The 21,138-nt window shown below is 34.9% G+C and overlaps 1 protein-coding gene across 2 annotated transcripts in view; it reads right to left on the bottom strand.

Annotated features, from left to right (window-relative positions):
• The window catches only part of ZFPM2 (zinc finger protein, FOG family member 2), a 314,532-nt gene that overhangs the window by 224,337 nt on the left and 69,057 nt on the right, over nucleotides 1-21,138 (bottom strand). For both annotated transcript variants that reach the window (XM_033000152.2, XM_033000151.2), the window contains one exon: nucleotides 10,438-10,539. In XM_033000152.2, the coding sequence (XP_032856043.1) occupies nucleotides 10,438-10,539 (102 nt within the window). The remainder of the gene's footprint in view (nucleotides 1-10,437; nucleotides 10,540-21,138) is intronic.

Here is a 21,138-nt window from a genome sequence, read left to right on the forward strand (position 1 = left end):
GCCCTTAGGACTCTGCCGCAGTCCCATGACCACAATGTCCAATTTCCTTTTCTGACTCTGAATCACTCTAAACTGTGTCATTTTGTGAGTAAATACTAGCATCCAGTTTGTTACTGACACATCACATTAAATTTCTTACTCTCAACAAAAGCTAGTTCTTTCCAATAGAGGTACAATGGTTCCTGGTTGATAACATTTTTGTTGTTTTAGTTATATTATTTCAACTTTTATGTTACGATGTCTTAGGAGAGAGTAAATAAAGCAGTTTTTAAAGAGGTAGGAGGAAAATGTATTTTGAAATATTTTCTTTAGTGACATGCTGAACATAGTATACATCACTGAAATCAACTGAAACCTGACAATTTAAGAAATAAATTCACTAGCATCTCTCATTAGGTGATTGCATCCAACTGGTGGACTACAGCTTTGCGTGTCAAATAACATTTTGTTGTGTATATAGTTCAATATATTAACACATCCATCCTTCAATTGTTCAAGCCAGTGTTGCTATGCAGTATTCTGCATGCAATAATTTCAGCCGAATTAATGAGAAAAACACAACAAAGAACAAAATAGTTGTGGACCGATTACATGTCCCTTTTGATTCTCACCCCATCTGTTTCCAAAACCAGACATTGTTTCCTAGTCCTCTGCAATTACCAGGGTGTTATATTGCCTTTATGACCAAACTACAGTGGAGACAGCTGAAAAGTGCAAAGCTTTCTGCCAGCCTCCGCAGGTCCCTTGGTGCATGAAACGACAAGAAACAATGTATTGTAATGCAGATGTTCATTGATTCCCTGCAGAATTTCACAGACTAGGAGTCCTTCACTGTGTGACCTACAGGGATTTGTACTTTACATAATATCCACTATGTAGTGTATCGTGTCCAAAGCAAAGTACCTAGTGAATCTGATCATTTGTCCCTTGCACATGCCTTTCCCAGCTATCAACTTTTTTCAGAGAACAAGAAGTCTTTTGTGCTTGAAACGTAAATGCCAATCAAAATAGAATATATTTCTAACATGTATCACCTTTCATTCAGATTTCAATGCCTTTTACGAGTCAGACCAATGTTCTTGCCTCATGCTGGACATAGACAAGTACAAAAGAATTTAGGAAGATACTGTATCAATTTCAAGTCTACCTAGTCTAGAAACTTGCCCACTTGCAGATTAAGATGGTTTCCAAAGAACAATCTACACCTAACACACCAAAAATGAAAAGCCTTACCATGTCAAGTAAATATCTCACAAATGGGTAAATAAAGGCCCAGGAATAGTGAATTAATACCAAAAAAACTAAAAACTAATACAATTGAAGGTTTTATATAGTTTAATTTTTCTGAAGCATTTTGACTAGGATAAAAATGAAGTTTCGCATTTGAAAAACTCTGAAAGGCTAATTGTTTAAATAAAGTTAAAGTTCTCCAAATGTGAAATATACATACAAGAAAATGTTACTTCTAAACTAGGTTCATTTCTATAGTAACTAATTTTGAAATTAAATTTAAATTCACATATAAATGTTAACTGTGTGAAACAATTATAAGAAAATGGCATCCCAACTGACAAAACTGTTGGGATACTTGACAAGGGCTCTGGTGTTCAGTGATGATCTCACTGCTTTTTGATATTTTAAATTGGAAGTTAGATGAGGTAATGCTTATCTCCAAGTTTACAGAATCCCACTATATTTGCACCTTGAATCATGAAAGGGATGCTACAGAAGTCACCATAACAAGAGATGACAAGACAGGAAATACCGTTTTCAAAATTTAGTACTGACTATTCTCATGATTTTAGGGGAATTGTATTACACCTCAATTTTCTCTTAAATCCCCAGCAACCACTATTTTTGGCTAGTGGGCATCATTTCGTCAGGTATGACTATAAATGAAAATTCTCCCCATGATGTGATTTTATCTATCACATGTACCCAGTAGGTCATGCAACGTCCTGTTTCCCATGAAAGTCAAAACTGCACAGGGGAAAGGTGACAGGAAAGGTTTGGTTGCTACTCCATCTGAGTCCACATGGCCACTCTCACCTTCTCATCTTTCAGGGCCATACAGGGAGCAGTCTGCCAACAAGATCAGTTGCCTCAAAGAACATCCGATCTCTGTACTAAGTATGTCTGTTAAAGGTAAAAGAAGGGTAATTACATGTGCCAAAGAATGGTTCTGGGCACTGAGGCCAAATAAGGCCATATTTATGTTCTGGGAGACTTCCTTAGCCTTTAAACAGGTGACTGCACACAAACTACCTCTGGCAAATGCTCCCTGCAAGGCTTTAACTCCTGCACCTTAGGATCTACTTTGGAACAGCATCAGCTGGCTGCAGTAGAAGCTACTCAGCTTCTGTCACAATTTACTAGCACAGGTGTAGCCTATTTTTCCTTAAAGTTCTGAGCCCTGCATCTTCTCATTATGAGACAGAAATGTGCTCATCGCATAAGAGCAGAGAGAAGAGGCCTTGAGAAAGGTCTGCAGGAGGAAGTGGCTGCTATAGCCAGCAGAGCAATTCATCAATCCCAGATGGTCATGACAAGGTGGATATCCTGGTGCTCCTATAAATGGTCCCAGGTTATACACTAAGAATGACTTTTAAGATATCATACACTTAAGTATCAGTCATTACAATCATTCGATGATATAAGAATCTCAGCTTTTGTTACAAAAAATGGGGCAGAGGGGCAAACATCAAGAGTTCATGCTTATAGAAGGCATGTGGCAATAAGTCTCAATGATGTATGGAAGAAGTCTGTAAGTTATGGGCACTAACTACACCATAAAGGTCAAAAGTTGAATATAGTGCAAGAATACTTGGGGAACAATGTTTTTTTGACAATCAGACCTAAAATGGAATGATTCCTTGCAGAGTTCTGCAGATTGAGTTTCAGGTAATCAACACAAACCTAGTCTACACATGGAAAAGAATTGGGAACACTACAGTCCTTGAAGACTTGAATGAATTCTATATACAAGAATGAATTCTATATACAAGACTAAAAATTATTTGAAAACCTGTGTTTAATACACAGGTGTGGTAACCTCTCAAAACAGCTCCAGTATCAGAACCCAAACCATGAAGATATCGGTCCACTAGCATTTACTTCATCTACCTCAATAGTATTCAAGTGTCAAAACAAGACCTGCAGTGCAAGGGTTAACTATTACGTCCTTACTTTTGCTATTCTGTGTCCGCATGGCTTCCTCCTAGTTCCAAACTAGTGATGGAAAGCAGATCAAGATCCACAGAAATCCTCCCTTGCTCCTCCACAGCCCCCTCCCAACCCCAAGTATGGGAGCCCAGCTCTCTGCTTTTAATCCAATATCCACTTCACTACAGAAGATTTATTTAGACTGTTTCTTGTTTCATAAAGGGCTCCAAAAGTCTGTAGTGATTTTTGACACTTTGTTATAATGTTTCTGTGACCCACCCCACCCCCTCCTCACATACCACACCACCACCCAGCCTCATTTTCATATGGATACAAAGCATCAGGATAAAATGATGGTTCATTATAGTGGTACAGAGCTCTTATCTTCATCCGGCAAGAGTCATTTCCTTCCAAAGATTGAAATGCAAATGTGAAAATTAATGATAACTGCATTATCTGATAGCAGAGATAATACCGATTCACTGTCAGAGTAACACACAGTCGTTCTATGATTTCCTCTGCTTCTTCACAATATTCTTCTTACTGTCAGACTATATCTATGGTTAACTATGTTTCATGGATTTTTGTTAATTTACATCAAATAGCATTTCCAAGATCTTATATCTACCACATTTCCCCAATCAAAAAAGAAACAAAATCAGGACAGTAATCTCCAAGTCCTTCTTAGGACTGGTTTAAAAAGAAAGAAAGGGAAAAGAAAAGGGGGGGGGGGGGGGGGGGGGGGGGGGTTGGGGAAGAAGAAAAAGAAGTAAAAAGGGAAAAAAAAAAAAAAAAGACTTCCGGTAATGTCTGTTTCCATCTTGCAGTGGTCTACTGACCATTCCAATCTATATTATACAGTTTTATTTTGTAATCCAAACTGTTTATAGTATTACTAAATAATGCAGAGTAAACCCAACAATCAATACATATTTACAGTGATCCTTATGAATGGTTACAGGAAATCTATTCAGAAAAGCTTTTCAAACTACCTTTTATAGGCAGTAAAAATGTGAACCTGGCATGTCAGATGTTCACTCGAACCTTTCTGATCTACATCTTGCTAAAGCAATACAGCAGAATTCACATGAAAGCCTGTTTCTATCTTTTATTAAACATTAATATCAACATAGCTCAATATATAATTATTTTAAAGCATTAAATAATTCTCTGTTTACTATTTTTCTTAAACTTTCTGATACATTTTAAGAAAAACACCAACTTGTAATAGTAATTAAAGGAAACTATAGTGTGCTATATTTAACTATCCTTCATATTTTTTCAACAGTTCTCTGATATATGTATATGAGTTATGGTGATTCTTCGGAGGTGTAACATGACTTATGACTTAATCCTGCTTTATTATCATCAATAGCAGAAGTTCCGTTGATTTACTGGAGGCATAATTTTAGACATGAGAAGCTTTCACCTTACGTAGAGATGAACAGAAACAATACATTAAAAAATTACCTTAAAATGACAAGTGTTTTGAGTCTTATTTTCCGCAACATTTTTTTTATTTTTTTTTTTTTCATTTTGGATATGTGGACAATTCACATTTTTCACTTCCCAAGAAAAATTCAGATTCATTTCAACAGAAATTCTGAAGCTGACTTTTAAGACTATCCAACTCACAAAATCAGTATGTTCTGCAGGAAAGCTGTGCTCTTTTACATCTATGAAAGTAAGAGCTCACATAGGGAATAAGGATAATCTAGTTGACAGTATACTGCATGTGAATTAAGAAAAAAGAGATCCAATTCCACCTTTGGACCAAGATTTTCTGAGTGGCATTAATTTCAACTTTGTAAATGCCCTATACACAGTTCCCCAACTGCTAACACAGAGAATATTTCTCTGTCTTAAAAGGCAGATACAACTTCACCGATGTCTGAAACACTCACTGGTTATTGTGCCTCTGTGGGAAGAGCGTCAAAAGAAGTGAGTATATAGGATGGTGGAATGGGTTTTGAAAAGAATCTTGGCTTAGTTAGAAACAGAAAATTGTGTCCCATCTGTCTACAGTGAAAGAACTTTCCCTTGCATATTACTCACTGAATAGGTATGGGATGTCTTCTATTGCATTGTTTTATTTCGTCACTACAGAATAATAGCACAGAATTTAGAAGTACATAGAGAAGTTATTCTTAACATAGCTTGAATACAGTTACTGGAAACAAAAATTGGGAGTTGCTTATGTGAAGGACTGCTACTACTTATTCATTATAAATGCATCTAAACAGTACAATATTTATAAAAGTAATATGGAGTATATTCATTTATTCATTTCATTTTAGTTACAAGGGATTATCATTGTCAACCAGTCTAACTTCTTCTCCAAGGGAATCCACCCCATTTTAAAAGTCCAGTGTTGGCCACAGAACTGGATCATGATCTGTAGGAAAGTATCTCATCCTGAATGTAAATATTTCTAATGACAGATAAATGACCTTTGAAAGAATGTTCCAATAATTAACTTTTTAAGCACTAAAATCTGTTCTTTGTGTCTGAAATTGTGGAGCTTCAATGTCCATTTAATCTTCTGAAAGAAATAATTTAATCTTCTAGAAAGAGGTGCCCATTGTTATCAGATTTTCACTCTAAATTTAAAGTAGTTTGCAATCAGGTTGTCCTTTAATATTTTCTTTAATAAAATAAATATTAAAAGGAGCTAGACATTTTCATAATACCAGTCCATTCAACATTCTAGTGGCTCTTCTCTAAACCTGTTTCAAACTTCGTGTGAGTGCATGAGGTAGATCCCTGTTCCAGCATCAAACAAGACTGCTAACCAGACAAGCAAGATAATTTCAGAACCCAAACATATTCTTTATCCACAACTCTTATCCTTTGGGCTCACTCCTGGTTCACTAAATCCCAAGACTTTTTTAGGCACACTGCTTTCTGTAGTAAAACTTCTATTACCTTTTTGTAAGCACATGATTTCATATTTAATTATACTGAAACTAAAATTTTGCTGCAACTAACACATCAAGTCATTCAGATGCAGCAACAGCAATACCTATCCATTATTCAGTATTTGCTTTTGATTGTAAACATACTGCAAAGAACTAATATACTTTAGCCCAACATTAGATATTAAGGAGGTTTTACAAAATAAATGTTTTCCATAAACCTGTATGGATTGGTATTTCTACTAATCCCCCTTTAATAAAAGGGTCTTACATCACTTAAGCCCATTATTTCCAATGGTACTACTGTCATGTGGACAAGTTTGTCATTATCCAGACCAACCCTGATTTACTGTTTTCAAACGCATTTGCTTCCTCTAGTATTCTAGAATTTCCAAATCATCTCAAAACTTTCTTAAAACTGAAGACTGATGCTTAGGACAGCAGGACACCTCGCTCCTAAAAAAGTTAAATTTAAACTATCAGACTGCTTAAATTACCTAGGTTTAACACATTGATTAGTTGCTGATGGAACAGAAGTACAGTCATCACTTACAGACAAATAGGACAAATAGGTTTTCCAGCACAAATGTTTTAAGCAGACTAGAAATATTTAAATTACTCTACCCTTTTTCCTGACCCCTGTAACTGTTAAAAGTCCTGACTTGTAACAGATCAATATCAATTTTCTAATGATTTTTTTTCTTACCACATTTTAAAATGTCATCTTACTGTTATTAATGAAGTTACTGATAGATTTTTAGTTACTTTTTTTTTCTTTCAGCCAGGTATTACAGTTCCTAGCATCTGGTTACACCTACTGTTTTCCCATTCATTTTAAACCTGGATTTTTATGTTTTTTAAAATTCTCCTCTAGGTAGAGTCAACATTGCCTTCACTATTATTATAGCGTTTTTAGAAAATCTAAAAAAGTGTTCTTAAACACCTGCAAGTTATAATTCATACTTTTTCATTCAAATCTTTCTCCCTTTCAATACAGTTCCTATTTGCTGTCTCTTAAAATAACAAATAAAGTGGACTGAACTTGTATTACCAATACAGGCATGGTCACTGGATGACAAAGCACTAATTTCTAATTTGGTAAACAATTTTTCTTTATCTCTTAAAATGGCATATAATATATAATTTCCTTATATTGGGTCCAGCAATATTGTAGTTGAGGGGACTGGTATCTAAAATTTTCAGAGATTTTAAGAAGGTTCTGTTATGGAAGCATGGAACCTCTACGATATTTCATTCACAGTTCCCCAAGTTTAGGAGACTTTTGTTCTTAAATAGAACAGATATCAAACAAAAACCAGAATGGTCCTCTTCTCCTGAGTGATGGATGATCTGTAGAAGACATGCAGGAGATCCACCTTTTGTTCATTATGTGTTAAAATGCTGATCACTGTCCTCACATGCACTGATATCCTAGCAATACTACAAAGGCTACAGAACTATATACGTCTACATGTATCAAGGCATCCATCTGATAGCAAACAGTATATTTAAGGCTGCAAAATGACCTCTGTTCCCACATTTAAAAAATAAGTCGTTTCATATAAAATTTCCTGAAGCCCAGTCTTGCTTTGTGGACATTTCCTATTCCTTGGACTTTTGCTGTTGGCTATAACAGAAAAAGGACCAGGTCCTCTACTGTGTGTCCATATACACCATATGACCACAGTTTCCATTATTTCAGAGTATTCTTCTCATTAAAAAGAATTTTTAAAATATGAGAAAAAAACAGTGAAAACAGGATAGTTTACAAAACATTCAGGTAGCATGTGAAGTGACTACCCATAGTAGGCATTATCTCTGTAGTGCCTTGATAGTCAGTGAAAGTCACAAGACTATGTGATCTGAAAGACTGCTTCAGCAGAAATCTTTGAAGCTACAGGACATTTAACTTCAGATAATTCTTCATAAAAATATTCTAGCTACATAGGCCTGGGGATGCATGCAAACAATTTAACAATGTAAATTTTCAAACAAAATACAACTCTAATTAATGCCGGAAGTTTAATTTTGACTCATCCATGAGTAAGTTGTTGCTAATGAATAACTCACAGAACTTCAGTCCCTGGCAAGTGCTGGCTCTGAAAATAACAATATGTTCCCTTAGTGTTAAAAAAAAGAAAAAAAAAAAAAAAAGCAAAATAACAAAATTGCTCTACTATTTATATAAATCCTTCAGTTGTCACAGCTCACATTATCAGTTGACAGCAACTTGTATCATGCAGAACACAGTCATTGTTGGATTCTGAGAGCTCCATCTCAGTAACGAGACCAGAGACAGACTAGATAAGGAAGAATGTATGGTCATCTGCTCTTTGAGGTAGCATCTGTACTACGAGTTGGCAAAGTTGCTGAAGAAAAGTTTTCAATGGTTCTTCTTGTGCTGTGTTAAAATATGTTCCCAGTTCCATTTGTGTTGCGTTAAAATATATTCCTAAATAAGAAATATATTTAATACTTTGTTTTTTTTTCAAAGATCTGCAGGAAATTATCTTTATACTGTATGATTGAAAATTATCTTCTCTTGATTGCTTCATTTTCTGTATCAATAAATAACCAAACTGATTTCAGAAAGCATGCATGATGGAGAGTATGGCATGTGGTATGTATCCATTCCTGTTTATTTCATTTTGGTGGTCATCAGTTTTCTGAAGTCAAAAGGAATTTTCCCAAATTCAACTTTATTTTCCATCTTATCCCACGTAAAAGCTACCAATAAATATTACAAGAAATACACATATCTTATGTTTAACTGATTTTTTTTTCCTCCAACAAAATAAAAAATACTCCTTTTGCTCCATACTGTTATAAAAGATATCTCTGAAACGTTGTATAAGGTAGCTCCTACAAAAAGCAGTAACAGCCCACAAAATGCATATTCAACTATGTTTAAATACACTAAAAACAAAAAAAGCAACAAAAAGATTACCAATTTCAGATAGAGTTTATTTATAATTAAATTAAAAACAAGTCATATGTGAATCACTGACAGCCTTTAAGTCTACTGTGAAGCTGAAAAAGGCCATTCTGCTACCTCCAGAAATGTCTTTTGTATTATTTTGAATATACTGTAATGTATTATAATACTAAACCTTGTTTTCATATAACATCATAGTGCTTTATACAGAATATCAACTTATCTATGTATTATCATTAAAAACATTTTAAATTATATCACAATAATTAGATATAGTATGTCTTCATTTTTGTTTGCAATATATTTTCCAGCTACTGGTTTCAGAAAATTACCATTAGTTTTGTTCTTCTCTTCTTGAAGAGCATACAGTAATTTTCAAAATCAAGCAACGATGAAAATGTGATAGAAATATAGGAATTTTTCTAATGAAATATTATTATTGCATGATAAATTATTGATTGAACGCTTCTGGAACTATTTTCTGATGTGTTCATCCTTTTTAGGGAAAATTTCTATAAGAGACACAGCTATCATGGGAGTATGTTCTGCTTCAGATGCCCATTTTTCCAATAGCACAATTAAAATAGAGTCAACATAATGGATTTTTAAGGCCCATTCCAGAGTCCATAACCATGAAAACATTGCACTGAATTCAACTGCAGAATTGTCTAGTTGAGAAATACAATTTGCCCCTTTGTCTTAGGTACTTTTATGGTATAACAGAGGTTTTACATATTATACTGAACAGATATTTGGAAAGTATTCCCATGTTACCATCACATCTTGTTATCTTAGCAATGTTACACTTGCACCGCCTTCACTGTGCATAACAGAAATTGTTACTGTGAATTACTGTTTTAATGTGAAGTTCTAACACTTCACTGACTGCAATCTAAGAGTTTCTCTTTCAACTGAAATCAATGACCAGGTATGCTAAATGACTTCTATCAAGCTAAAACAGGTGAACAAAGCCCTTGAAAGTGTCAGTAGATACTATACCTATAAGATCAACATGTTGCAAAAATGTAGGCACAAAGCTTGAGCAGATACACAGGCGCTTGGTTGGTCTTCTGGCCTCAGGAAACAGAGCAGAAAAGCTTCTACCTTAATACAGCCATGGACCTGAAAACTTACTGGTAAATTTTAAATCTAAAATTCTAAGCAGCAACAACATTTTCCTTTGTATCAAGCAGATAGATAAGGTATTTTGTCGAACAACTTACAAAACAGTACAGCCAAAACCGTTTTTTACTCAAGAACTTCATCTCAGTACTTATCCATCAGTATCCTGGACTCCAAAGGATCATAAAAGAAATAGTTCATTAAAAATCAATGCAAAGCATAAAATATCCACTAAAATAATATTTTTAAATATTCAAATCTAGTTTAAGAAATTTCTCTTGGCTTTCAGCTGTTATTTCCTACCTGGCCCATCCCAATCTTCAGTCTCCACTGCAAGTTGCCCTGGTTTCTCCGATCTTGCATCACCATCAGATTCTGCTGCCTCCTGGATGCCTTCTTCATTGCCTGAAAAAACAATCAAAGAAATACAGTATTGACACCTTTCAATAGTAACTTTTATGCAAAGCTCCTACAATATCCAAACAACTTCTTACATGCATAAGTGAAAACATATGCATGTCTATAAACAGAGAGAAAATGAAAAGAGAAATATTAGACAAATAAACATCTGTGAGTTCCCAGGGATTCAAGCAAGCCCTGAGTATCCAATATTTCCAGTTCTGTGAAGAGATAAATTTTGGAAATCATTGTTTACTCCATATGCTTAAAAAACAGAATCACAGCTTGCACCTAATCCAGCAAATCAATGCACAAGAAGTCAGTGAGTTTATATGCACAAATGAAAGAAAGAAATCAGCTTGTTACTCCCCAGGAACATATGCTTTCACTTACATGTTTTCTTGAATTGGCACTTAACTGTTTCTTAGGCATTGCAGATTAATGACACCCAGTACAAAATATGGTCCATTAAACATTCTGACTTTTCAGGCATCTAGTGGAGAGCTACCCTGTGGTATTTCAGCATTTAAGGAATTTGCCCTTAAAGGTCATAATGTACCAGCAAGTCCCTATGATAGTTTTCTCCCTATCAAGCTTTATATAAAGAAATGCAACATTTCTGATGAATTTTAGAATTTACACTGAGAACAGAAGTCGCTGAGAACATCTGTCTGCCTTCAGTAACTATCCACTACATAGTTGTATAGAGGACATAGGGAAAATTATGATAAGGTTAAGTTTTTAGAGATGACCATTTGATTTTTATTTGAAGAAATCCTTGTTGAAAGTGCGGCTATTTCAGTTAAACAAAGATTGTAGGCATGCTCCATACAAAAATACTTTGAAATAACTGCTATGAAAAATTACACTGAAGGTGAGGGGTTTGTATTAACACAAAATAGTCTGGCCACAGTAATGTGTTAAATGACATTTCAGGGGGCGTATCCAGGTCAGTACTTTACTGAATTTGTAGATATTTTTTGACTGCTTATTAATCCAAGAAACTCTCACATAGGAAAACACTATGAAGAATGTAAAAAAAAAAAAATCAAATCAAATATACACAATTAACTATATCAATCAAATAGGACTGAATTATGGTTTAAATTTTTTTTAGCAAACTTTTTAAAACTGTGTCTCACAGAAAAGGGACAGCACTTAAAAACAAAAGCTGTGTATTTTAGAATCTGAAAATAGGAGAATCTGACAATAGGAGAGCAAGGAGGAGTAAAAGCACAGGAATTAAGCAGTAACTTGTAATTTTTTCCCCACTCATGATAACAAAAGCTTTTATTAGCAACATAGGTAAAGAAATGTGATTACAAGAAACCATGCCAGATCCCCACACATTATCACTGAGCTATATTTATACCAGATAAGATTGTGACCCAGAGTTTTCAAGTACATGATTATATACAAACACTATAAAGTATTAACTTCATGTGCACATGTAATGTCTTGTAATAACACATTCTTCCTTGCATTGATAAAAAAAAAAAACAAAACAAAACAGTTTTTCAAATCCTAAGTATAACAGCCTGGTAAACTAATTCTCACACAAGCAAAATACTATAATCACTCCAAACTTCAATAACAAAAATATAGTTCGGTGTATTTGCAGTACTAAAAATAGAGTCCAGTGTATTCATAGGCACTTAAAGCTAAAAGACAACATGAATTTCTAGTGTCATTTTTCTGTTAAACACACTATATCATTTTACCCAGGCATTTGAAGTTCATGTTTCAGTTCAGTCTGAAGTTACCTTTCAGAAGACAGTCCTAAATACTCACATGCTGAAAAAGTTATCAAGTTTCTTTTAAGTACTTTTATCAATTTTTTTGTTTCTACCAAAACTACACTATTTTGAATTAGCACTTACATAGTTACTTTGTAGTAACCAGAGCTCTGCTTTTTTGGGTAGACTGAAGAACCTAGCAGATAATTTTACCTTCATAGCTACTTACAGCTGCAGATACACAAAGGATAATTTTCCAAGGTTCAAATCTGGGTAAGATCAACTCCAGTTTTCTCCAAAATGTTGGTAAGTACTTCATTGCAAGAGCAATTCTGATTATGAGTTTCTAACTCAAGCTGTATAACCACCATAGAAAGTCCTTGAAATGTTCTTTGCATGGAATTTTTATACTAAAGAAAATCTTTTTCTAACACTGTAAAAAAACAGATCTCTACGGTCTAAATCAGAACAACAACAACAAAATTTAGAAATGATGATTCTTTTAGATAGATCCCAGCATGGAAAATTTTAGCTCCAAAATGTAAAATTTTTCCAGGTTATAATATATGGAGACCTGGTGTTAGCATGAAAATTTGAGCATTCTTTCAATCAATGCAACTAACCAGAATATCAAACAAACAAAACTATTAGAATTGAAAGTGGAGAAACTTATGAGAACAGACTGGGCTGAAGGGTAAAAGGAGGACAAAATTACAGCTAAGGTATACAACCTACAGCACATAGTAATTAAGTACTTGGGAGATGAGGAAAGCTCTGAAAATGTATGTTAGCAGATGGCTTAATTTTCATTAACTTGCTTTTTCAGTGTTTCATGAAGTATTGTGTTACATATTTTTCATAATCTAGTTTTCATGAATTAATGCATGTCTTCTGCAAATAGAGTAGAACAAAATGCATACAATTTACATTAAGGAAAACTTTGGTTTGCATCTCAGAGTATTTTTTTAATTATTTTCGCTGATATTTTTTATTATTCACCAAGTCCATGCATTACACACCTGAAATATCACAACACTGATCTCTCCTGTTCCCCCATAATACTCTCCCTTCATACTGAAGCAATCTGCTTTTGAAACCAACAAACAATACAGTACTGTGGACTTCAGAACCCATCACTGAAGTAAGTCTATCCAGGGCTCAGCTGAACGCTAAGGTCAGATGAAAATGGACATCCAAATCAATCCACTTGGTGCTGGAGACACTGCAATGTTAAGAAGCCAAAAGGCGCATCAGCAAAAGAGCTGACAATAAAACACATCTCAAGCTTTTTTTCTCCTCTTTCTCCTTACTTAATGCTACTTCAGCAGCTAACATTTGTTTAGCACAAATGAGGTAATTTCCTTAAAGAATTTATTTTCTTTCCATTGTTTACTCTTTTTGTTCACTCACTGACTATTTTTCCACTCTCAATAAGACTACTTTTTAAAATTTATTTTAAAACTGATTACATTTTTCTTCAATTTACAGGTGTAGACATTTAATTGGATCCAGGACATTATTTTTTCCTTTCTTCCAAGTCAAATCAAATGCTTTTTCCTTTATATAAACCACTCACTTTGCTATTAACTTGTTGATTCCTTCCTAATCACATTGTTTTGTTTGTTTGTTTTTTTTTTTTCCTCATGCTTATTTCTTCACTTTGTTGCTCAATTACATTTTGTATTTAACTTAAAAGAGAAATAAGATTTTTGCATCAACACCAAAGAGTGGTATAGAAGTATCAGAAATGATAAATACTCCAAAATGAAGCAAAACCTGCTTCATTTGTTCATATGCTTTTCCTTCTGGCCAATAAGATCAGCAAGTGAATTCTGTCCTTTAAAAGAACATTACTGAATGAAAAAAAAAGACTCCTATGAGCAAGAATCTATAATATCATATAATACATTTAGTCATGAGTCAGTTAAATGTACTGGACTTTCAACTATTTCTCTATATTTGGTATTAAGTTACACTTTGGGCAGAATTCATGTCTTCTAACCTTAGGTGTCTGAAAGTTAAGCTAGTCCAGACTACTTATGCAGACACCCCTATAGAAAGGGAACCGAGAAACCTCCACAGTGACCCACCCTATTCAAGGATGCCTGAGATACAACACCGCTCTTGGTGTTGGGGATAGTTGAAATGAATCATCCTCTGAAAGACACAGTTTAAACTAGAAACCTATCTTTAGCCACCTAACGTTAGGTGAAACAAACCTATGCCTTACATTGCAGTGCTGAATACACAAAATACTGCTTAGCTAAGAGAAAAAAAGTCTTATTCAAGTAACTCCAATACTGTAATATGAATAGAATTTTCACCTTGACCTTACTATTTCTTACCAGCATTAACTGTTTCTGTTGCTCTTCAAAATCAAATTTTTTAATGTGGTTTTTAATCTCCTAGTGTTTATCCAATAGATGTAAGTGAACACGCTAAACAACTGCAATTCAAGGTGGTACAGCTGTTCAGGGGATCTGAAGACTGTAAAAGAGACATATTAGCAGAAACATGAGAGGAAGAACTCTAACATCTGTGACAACACTGACAAGTAGGAAGAGAGAGACCTGAATATTAACAAGTAATTTCACTTTAATCTTTTTAACAAATGAAAGACTTCCCAATTTGTACTTAATCAGCTTGTACCACAAGTAGTTGCGATATTTTAAAGCAGCACATGGGTTAGCAGTTCTTCTCAACCCTGCTGTTTTAATCCATGTTGTTCCTATCAGTATTAGGCTCTTATAGAAAGTCTGGTACAATATAACTATTGAACTTTTTTGACTAGGAATGTTATAGCAGCTGTTAGTCACTCTATAATGTATTTTTGCAATCAGCTAAATCAACAAAGTATTTTTAACAATGAACAGTTCAGAACTGACAGATCTACTTTCTTGTTCACAACTGCTTATCACAGCATAGATATCATATATGTTTGCCAGGTGCTTCCTATAGTTAGGATACCTTTACAGAAGCCTCTCACAAAAGATAAGGTCATAAAAGAGATGAAAAATGTGCAAGCTTCCCACACTCATGGTTTTATCATCAGACAAAATAGCTTTGGGTGAAGGACTGTACCAGCCACAAACAGCACATGGCAGCTTCTGTTAGAGTGAGAGAACATTAAAAGTTTGAAATTCAGTTTATGTTCATTCTTCTTGGCAGCATAAATGTAAACTTAAATTATTAATGTCCTAATACAGCTGTTCAGAGAGAAACATCACTTCTCAATTATAATAAATCAATTCAGAAATAAATTCTTACTAAACCCTTAGCATTCTGTCTTGCCAAAAGAGAAAAGATGCAACAGAGACTTGAGGAGTCACTCACTGTAAACTTTAATTTGGCAAGGAGCATAACTTTACATACGTTAACAGGCCAGTGCAACTGGTCATGAAGGCACAGGCCTTCTCAGTGACATGGGGGAAGGGGCCCTCTCCTTCTTTCTGCTGTAACCTACAGCGGCAGTAATTTCAGATCCAACCAAAGAGATATTCCGAGACAGAACATATGAACTAGATGCCACAGCTTCAAGAACTACAAATTAGCATTCAAAAATTGTCCTTTGTTATTTGCTTTATCACAATGCCTACGACCAGTAACACAGCTTACACACAGTGATAATCTTGCTCTTGAATCCTAAGAAACACACTGTAAACTGAGAATCATTGCCAGGAACCTCTCTTCAGAAGCAATGCTCACGTAACTTTGACTCACACCATATACAACTTAATATACAAATGCAGTGTACTTAATTAATTCAAAGCAACTTACTTTATAGTAGCACATACTATTCTTGAGAATACCAATGACATCTAACAGGACTTAACTGTCCTTGTGGATTACCTCTTTTTAAAGGATTCTATGTATATATTTAACAGGCACAAGTCTCTAATTTTAATGGCAACGCAAGTTTTCAGTAGATATAAAACATTCTGGATATAAAATACATGTAAATAATGCCCCCAAAAATTAAATCTTTAAATAAGATGTTGGTATGGAAATAGAACTTCAAGAATAAAGATATTAAATAAATTGGAAGGAATGTTTCCATACTTTGTCATATTTGTCATCTGGTGTGAGGACACGGTGCACAACTACAGTGGCGACAGTATCACGTAAATAGGTTTATTCTAACAAGCCTTGCAGAAACAGAAAGAGAGAGAGAGAGATCTGGTGCTATCACTACCTGACTCTGTTACCACTTCATCTGATGTGTACCTGAAATGATTTCAGTGAAGCCCACCAGAGTCAACTGAGACACCCTACTCTACAAATACAGTAAATCTGAGCAAAATCTGGCTCTCAGATGATTGATTTGCTAATGTACCTGAAAGAAACCAGCACTTGTACATGTTAATCCACTGCATTTTATTTCAGATTATATTAATCACCTCAATACTTTGCTTATTTGCAAGCAATTATTGTTTTCTGTCATGTGGATTAACAATCATAATTTCTCCTAGGATAAATCTCATTTTATATAACTGTATGTTTCCAGTTGCCCTAAGCACTCTTAAAATTATTTACCCAGCAAATGTCAGAAACAATACACTGTCTCTTATCCTAACTTCTTGGAAAGGTCTATGAATATCCATGTGTCGGTAGGTACCTACATGTGTGCAAGCTGTTAAATCTCCAAAATAATAGTACAGAAACTATTTTGGTTCATATTAAAATCACCACTTTAAGAAAATGACATCTTGACACAATGACATATCAGTACAGTGATCATGTTAAAAAACAGTGTCAATTATTTCTAACCATTTCAGCTATGGCACTTTTCTCCTGGGATAAGACACTGCTGTGCAGCAAGTTAATCTAGACAAAGTCTGGCCTTCCTCTTTCTCTAAATGTTTTATATGTTCTCATTATCACACTGTTTGCTTTTGATGTCCTTTCAAGACAAGGATCATTCACTCAAATGTATTTCCTGAAGCACAGTAAAAGTGTTCTCTAAATCGTATTCCAGAATTTCCTTCTATTAATGAGTTTTATATTTATCCTAATTTTTAGGGAGCAACTCTTGTGGCACAAGTACTGCAAATGAGTATCATTCAGATATACTGGCTGCCCAAAAGCTTCTATAGATTTAAAGGAAAAAAAGAAAAAAGCCTTGCATCTTTTCAATCTTTCCCCAGTAAAACTTCAAATACAAGAACTCTATTAGACATATTCAAGTACCAACCTGGGGTTCAAACTTACATAACTCTAGGCACTTGATTAGAACGGCAGCAGAAGCACATTTTTAAAGATATTTAGATGCCCTGAACAAAGACTGTTGCTTAGTATAATTTTCAAAAAATATTTAAATGGAAGTCAACAATCCATGAGATTCTAAACTACCCTGCAGCAGAACAGATAGATGACTTCAGAGACACTCTAGCAAGTGTCTAAATTTGAAGATTCGTATTTCACCTTAATAACAATTCTCTTCCTTACCCACTGCAGAAATACTACATCTCTTATGAGAATTCTTCATCCAAAGAAAATCTATTTTTATAACATGCAGTTGAAGTCATTATCATACACACACCCATTTTCATGTGATTTCCACACACTGCTACGTAACGAGTAGCAATACACATTTGTTCTTACAAAGTGAAATTTTAATTTACCTTGTTGTAAACAGTTTGATGCTTTTACTTGAAATAATCAACACTCCAGGTGCTTCAATATCAAAAGCAGCCAATTTCCTATCACTAGAGGTATGTTTTCACATACATGCTGTATTATACATGCTTTCAAAGACAGTCTAGACTGTTAAGAGTCAAAACCAAGGAAAAGACTTAGCAGTCATAAATAAATGCTTCTTTTTCTCTCATCCACAAGGATCTATCCAGCAATAATATTTGCCTTATTGATATTTATCTAATGGTGTCATATGATGTCATACATGTGGCATTTGCTTAATTTATCTTTTTCTGATCCTTTGAGAGTTAAATTACTGCCAATATCCCCACCACTGACTTACACAGTACACAGCCTGTCAGCAATTCTCCTTTTTGGACCTGGGTTGACAAAAAATTTTCAGAACAATGTCTCAGAACTCTTCAAGAGTATTCAGAATTTTTGTGTCAAGAACACCAAATTAGACAATAAAAGGCAAAATGGACCTTCTTTATAAAAAAAAATTAGTAACATGTATAGTACACATGAACTAAGAACATGTGGTATAATTTGTTACTTGTGCATTTCATATTTTAAAGAAGATTATCCTTATTAATTTGCAAATCATATTCTGTCAAATTTAAACTCAAATCAAAATCAATCCCAGTTCAAGTTTTGCGACTTTCTAGAAAGGGGACATTACTCTACTTGTTGTAACCAAATAATCCCTTTCCTCATAGCTGTGATAGAATTCACAATTTCATTGTTCATAAGGAAACCAAAATGTGCTGACTGAAAAGGCTGGAGTTGCTTTGATAAACTGCTTAAAGTTGAGTAAGCTGTTTAAGTGTTTCTCTCACTCTATAATTCTCTACAGTTTAAATAATGTTTTCTATTTGTATCTACGTATTTACTTCCTGAAACACAGCTTGATAGTTTCTTTTTGAGAAACACTTTTCTTCTTGATAACCCATTATTTAATTTCTTGATTAAAGGAAGAGTTTGCTTGTCTAACTTAGGTCAAAATTTTATCCCACTGCAGTTATGTTAATATCAATATGGGTTTCAGTTGGACTGAAAATATGGCCTGAGAGGTTTACATATGGGTTAGCAGTAAATAGAAAAGAGTATAGGATAGACAATCTAGTACTTGTTATTCTGAAAGTGTTTCTGTGCTCTCAAGTGAATGGTGAAAAAACTCACTCAAACCTTTTCAGATATCTCCTTTCTCTTCTAGTAAGAAAACAGGTGGTCCTCTGAGCTCCCATAACCGGAAAAAATGAGAGGTAAAGCACAAGGTAAATGCTGATGTTCAGAAGAAAAAGGTCTCCTTTCATCCTGCCAGGATCCAATCTAATTCTGACTTAGCATCCTTCAAAGGCTATTATCAGAGAAGCCTCTTCCCTTCTTTGTCTTTATTCAGCATTTGACAAAAAGTATGGAAGAAGCACAGAATTTAGTTGTTTCAGCTGAATGGGACACAGATAAATGTATGGGAACCCTTATTCTGGGGAACCAAGAATCCAACACAGGTTCACAAGCATGTACAAAAGTCAGTAAGAATTGTGGTTTTGGAAGGAGAAGCACTGTGAGTTCTTATGCAGATTCTTGTTATCATAGGAGACGAAAATACCATCCTCACACATACATGTCCTCTCCTGTCTCTGCTTACCAAACAGAATTAATGTGTCCTTCATTTACTTAGAAAGCCTACATAAAGAAAATGTAATGAATTTAAATAAATAAAAAATATAATTAAAGGAATATAAGCTCCAGGAGAACAGAAGTATTGCCAGGGAAAGATAATGTCAGATGCAGGGAAGGGGGGGTGTCTGGTGCCAAGCAAAGCCGAGGGCTGTGCAATCACCTCTATCAGTGCTCTATCAGTGTCTACACTCCAGCCAAATCCAGAGAAAACAAGGAGTCAAAGATTCAGGTCAATAAGCTTATAGGCGATTTGCACAAACAGCTCCTCCAGCAAGGTAAAAAACAAAGTCATATTGGCTTTTCTTTTCTATTCCTTCTCTTTGAACTCCCTGGTCCAAACACACCCTGGAAATGTCAGTGTTATATGCAAGAATTTAAAGAGCTGAGCTTCTTAATCCCGTTAGGAAATAAGAACAAAGTTGACTGTAAAGATCTCCTTATTGAGCTCAAAGTGATTATGGTATAGCTGCCTTATGCTGATCCTACTTCCACTTGCTATAGCAAAAGAGGTAGAAATTTGTCATGAAATCCATTACTGCAAAGGAAAGAAACATTACTGATTAAAAGGTTTTGGGGTAAAAAAAAATAAAAATAAAAAAGGAAAGAAAAAAAGGCATAAATCTACTTTTTGATCCAGAGACAGAAAATAGTAAGCATATTGTTAGTCATTACATGCCTAACATGAAAGAAGCAAAGAATATTTACACAGATGAACACAGGCATACACACACGAAGTCATACTCCAGAGGAAGAAGGGACACACAGAAGTCATTTTCAGGGTGTTAAGAGTTCGCCTGGTATTATAGATGGTAGCATGATAGCTTTACACATGAAGTACGAAGGGAAAGATTAATGCACAGAAGAACTTAGCTTTGTATATGCTTTTTCTTATATGGAGAATCACACTGCAGCCGTTTTCCTGAATCTCAAGCCTGGCCGCACAATCAGGTCACATGGTTTAACATAAAAAATTCCAGTCCTAAGCTGGTCTGGCAGGCTAGTGGCAAAATACTGTACATGAGCAGAAAACTTCGATCAGGTTCTGAGCTCATCCCCTCCTGCCCAAGCAGAATACAAGAATACAGCATCAGTATTGCATACACTCACTATGCAGAAGCTCATATATTTCCTAAGTTCTCGCTGACTTAGAACTGTATATGAGTTTCAGACAGCACTGGATTCCCCTCATCCCCCTCTTGCCCCACAAATAAAGATAAGTAATGTATCTGGAACTTCAAACATGCATCAACACTCTGATTTGCTATGGGCATATATAGTAGTTTGTGCTATAGATCCTAAAAGCATTGCACCATGAAACAATCAATCTTCATCCCACATTATGTGTCCCCCATATCTTCCTATGTCAACAACTGAAGCACAGTTAACAGTGGGAAACAGAAGCCATTTGCTTTACAATCTACCACTGGCAGGGTTAGAGCCACTGCATCTTCTTCCACTGAGGGCTGGTGCCAATTCTGCCTTGTGATGGAGTAAACCATGAGAAGACTACAACATGAGGATCAAGCACAATAGCTGTGATACAATCAAA

The sequence above is a fragment of the Tyto alba genome, unplaced genomic scaffold, assembly GCF_018691265.1.
Source record: "Tyto alba isolate M040663 unplaced genomic scaffold, T.alba_DEE_v4.0 Super-Scaffold_9, whole genome shotgun sequence".
Lineage (NCBI taxonomy): Eukaryota > Metazoa > Chordata > Aves > Strigiformes > Tytonidae > Tyto > Tyto alba.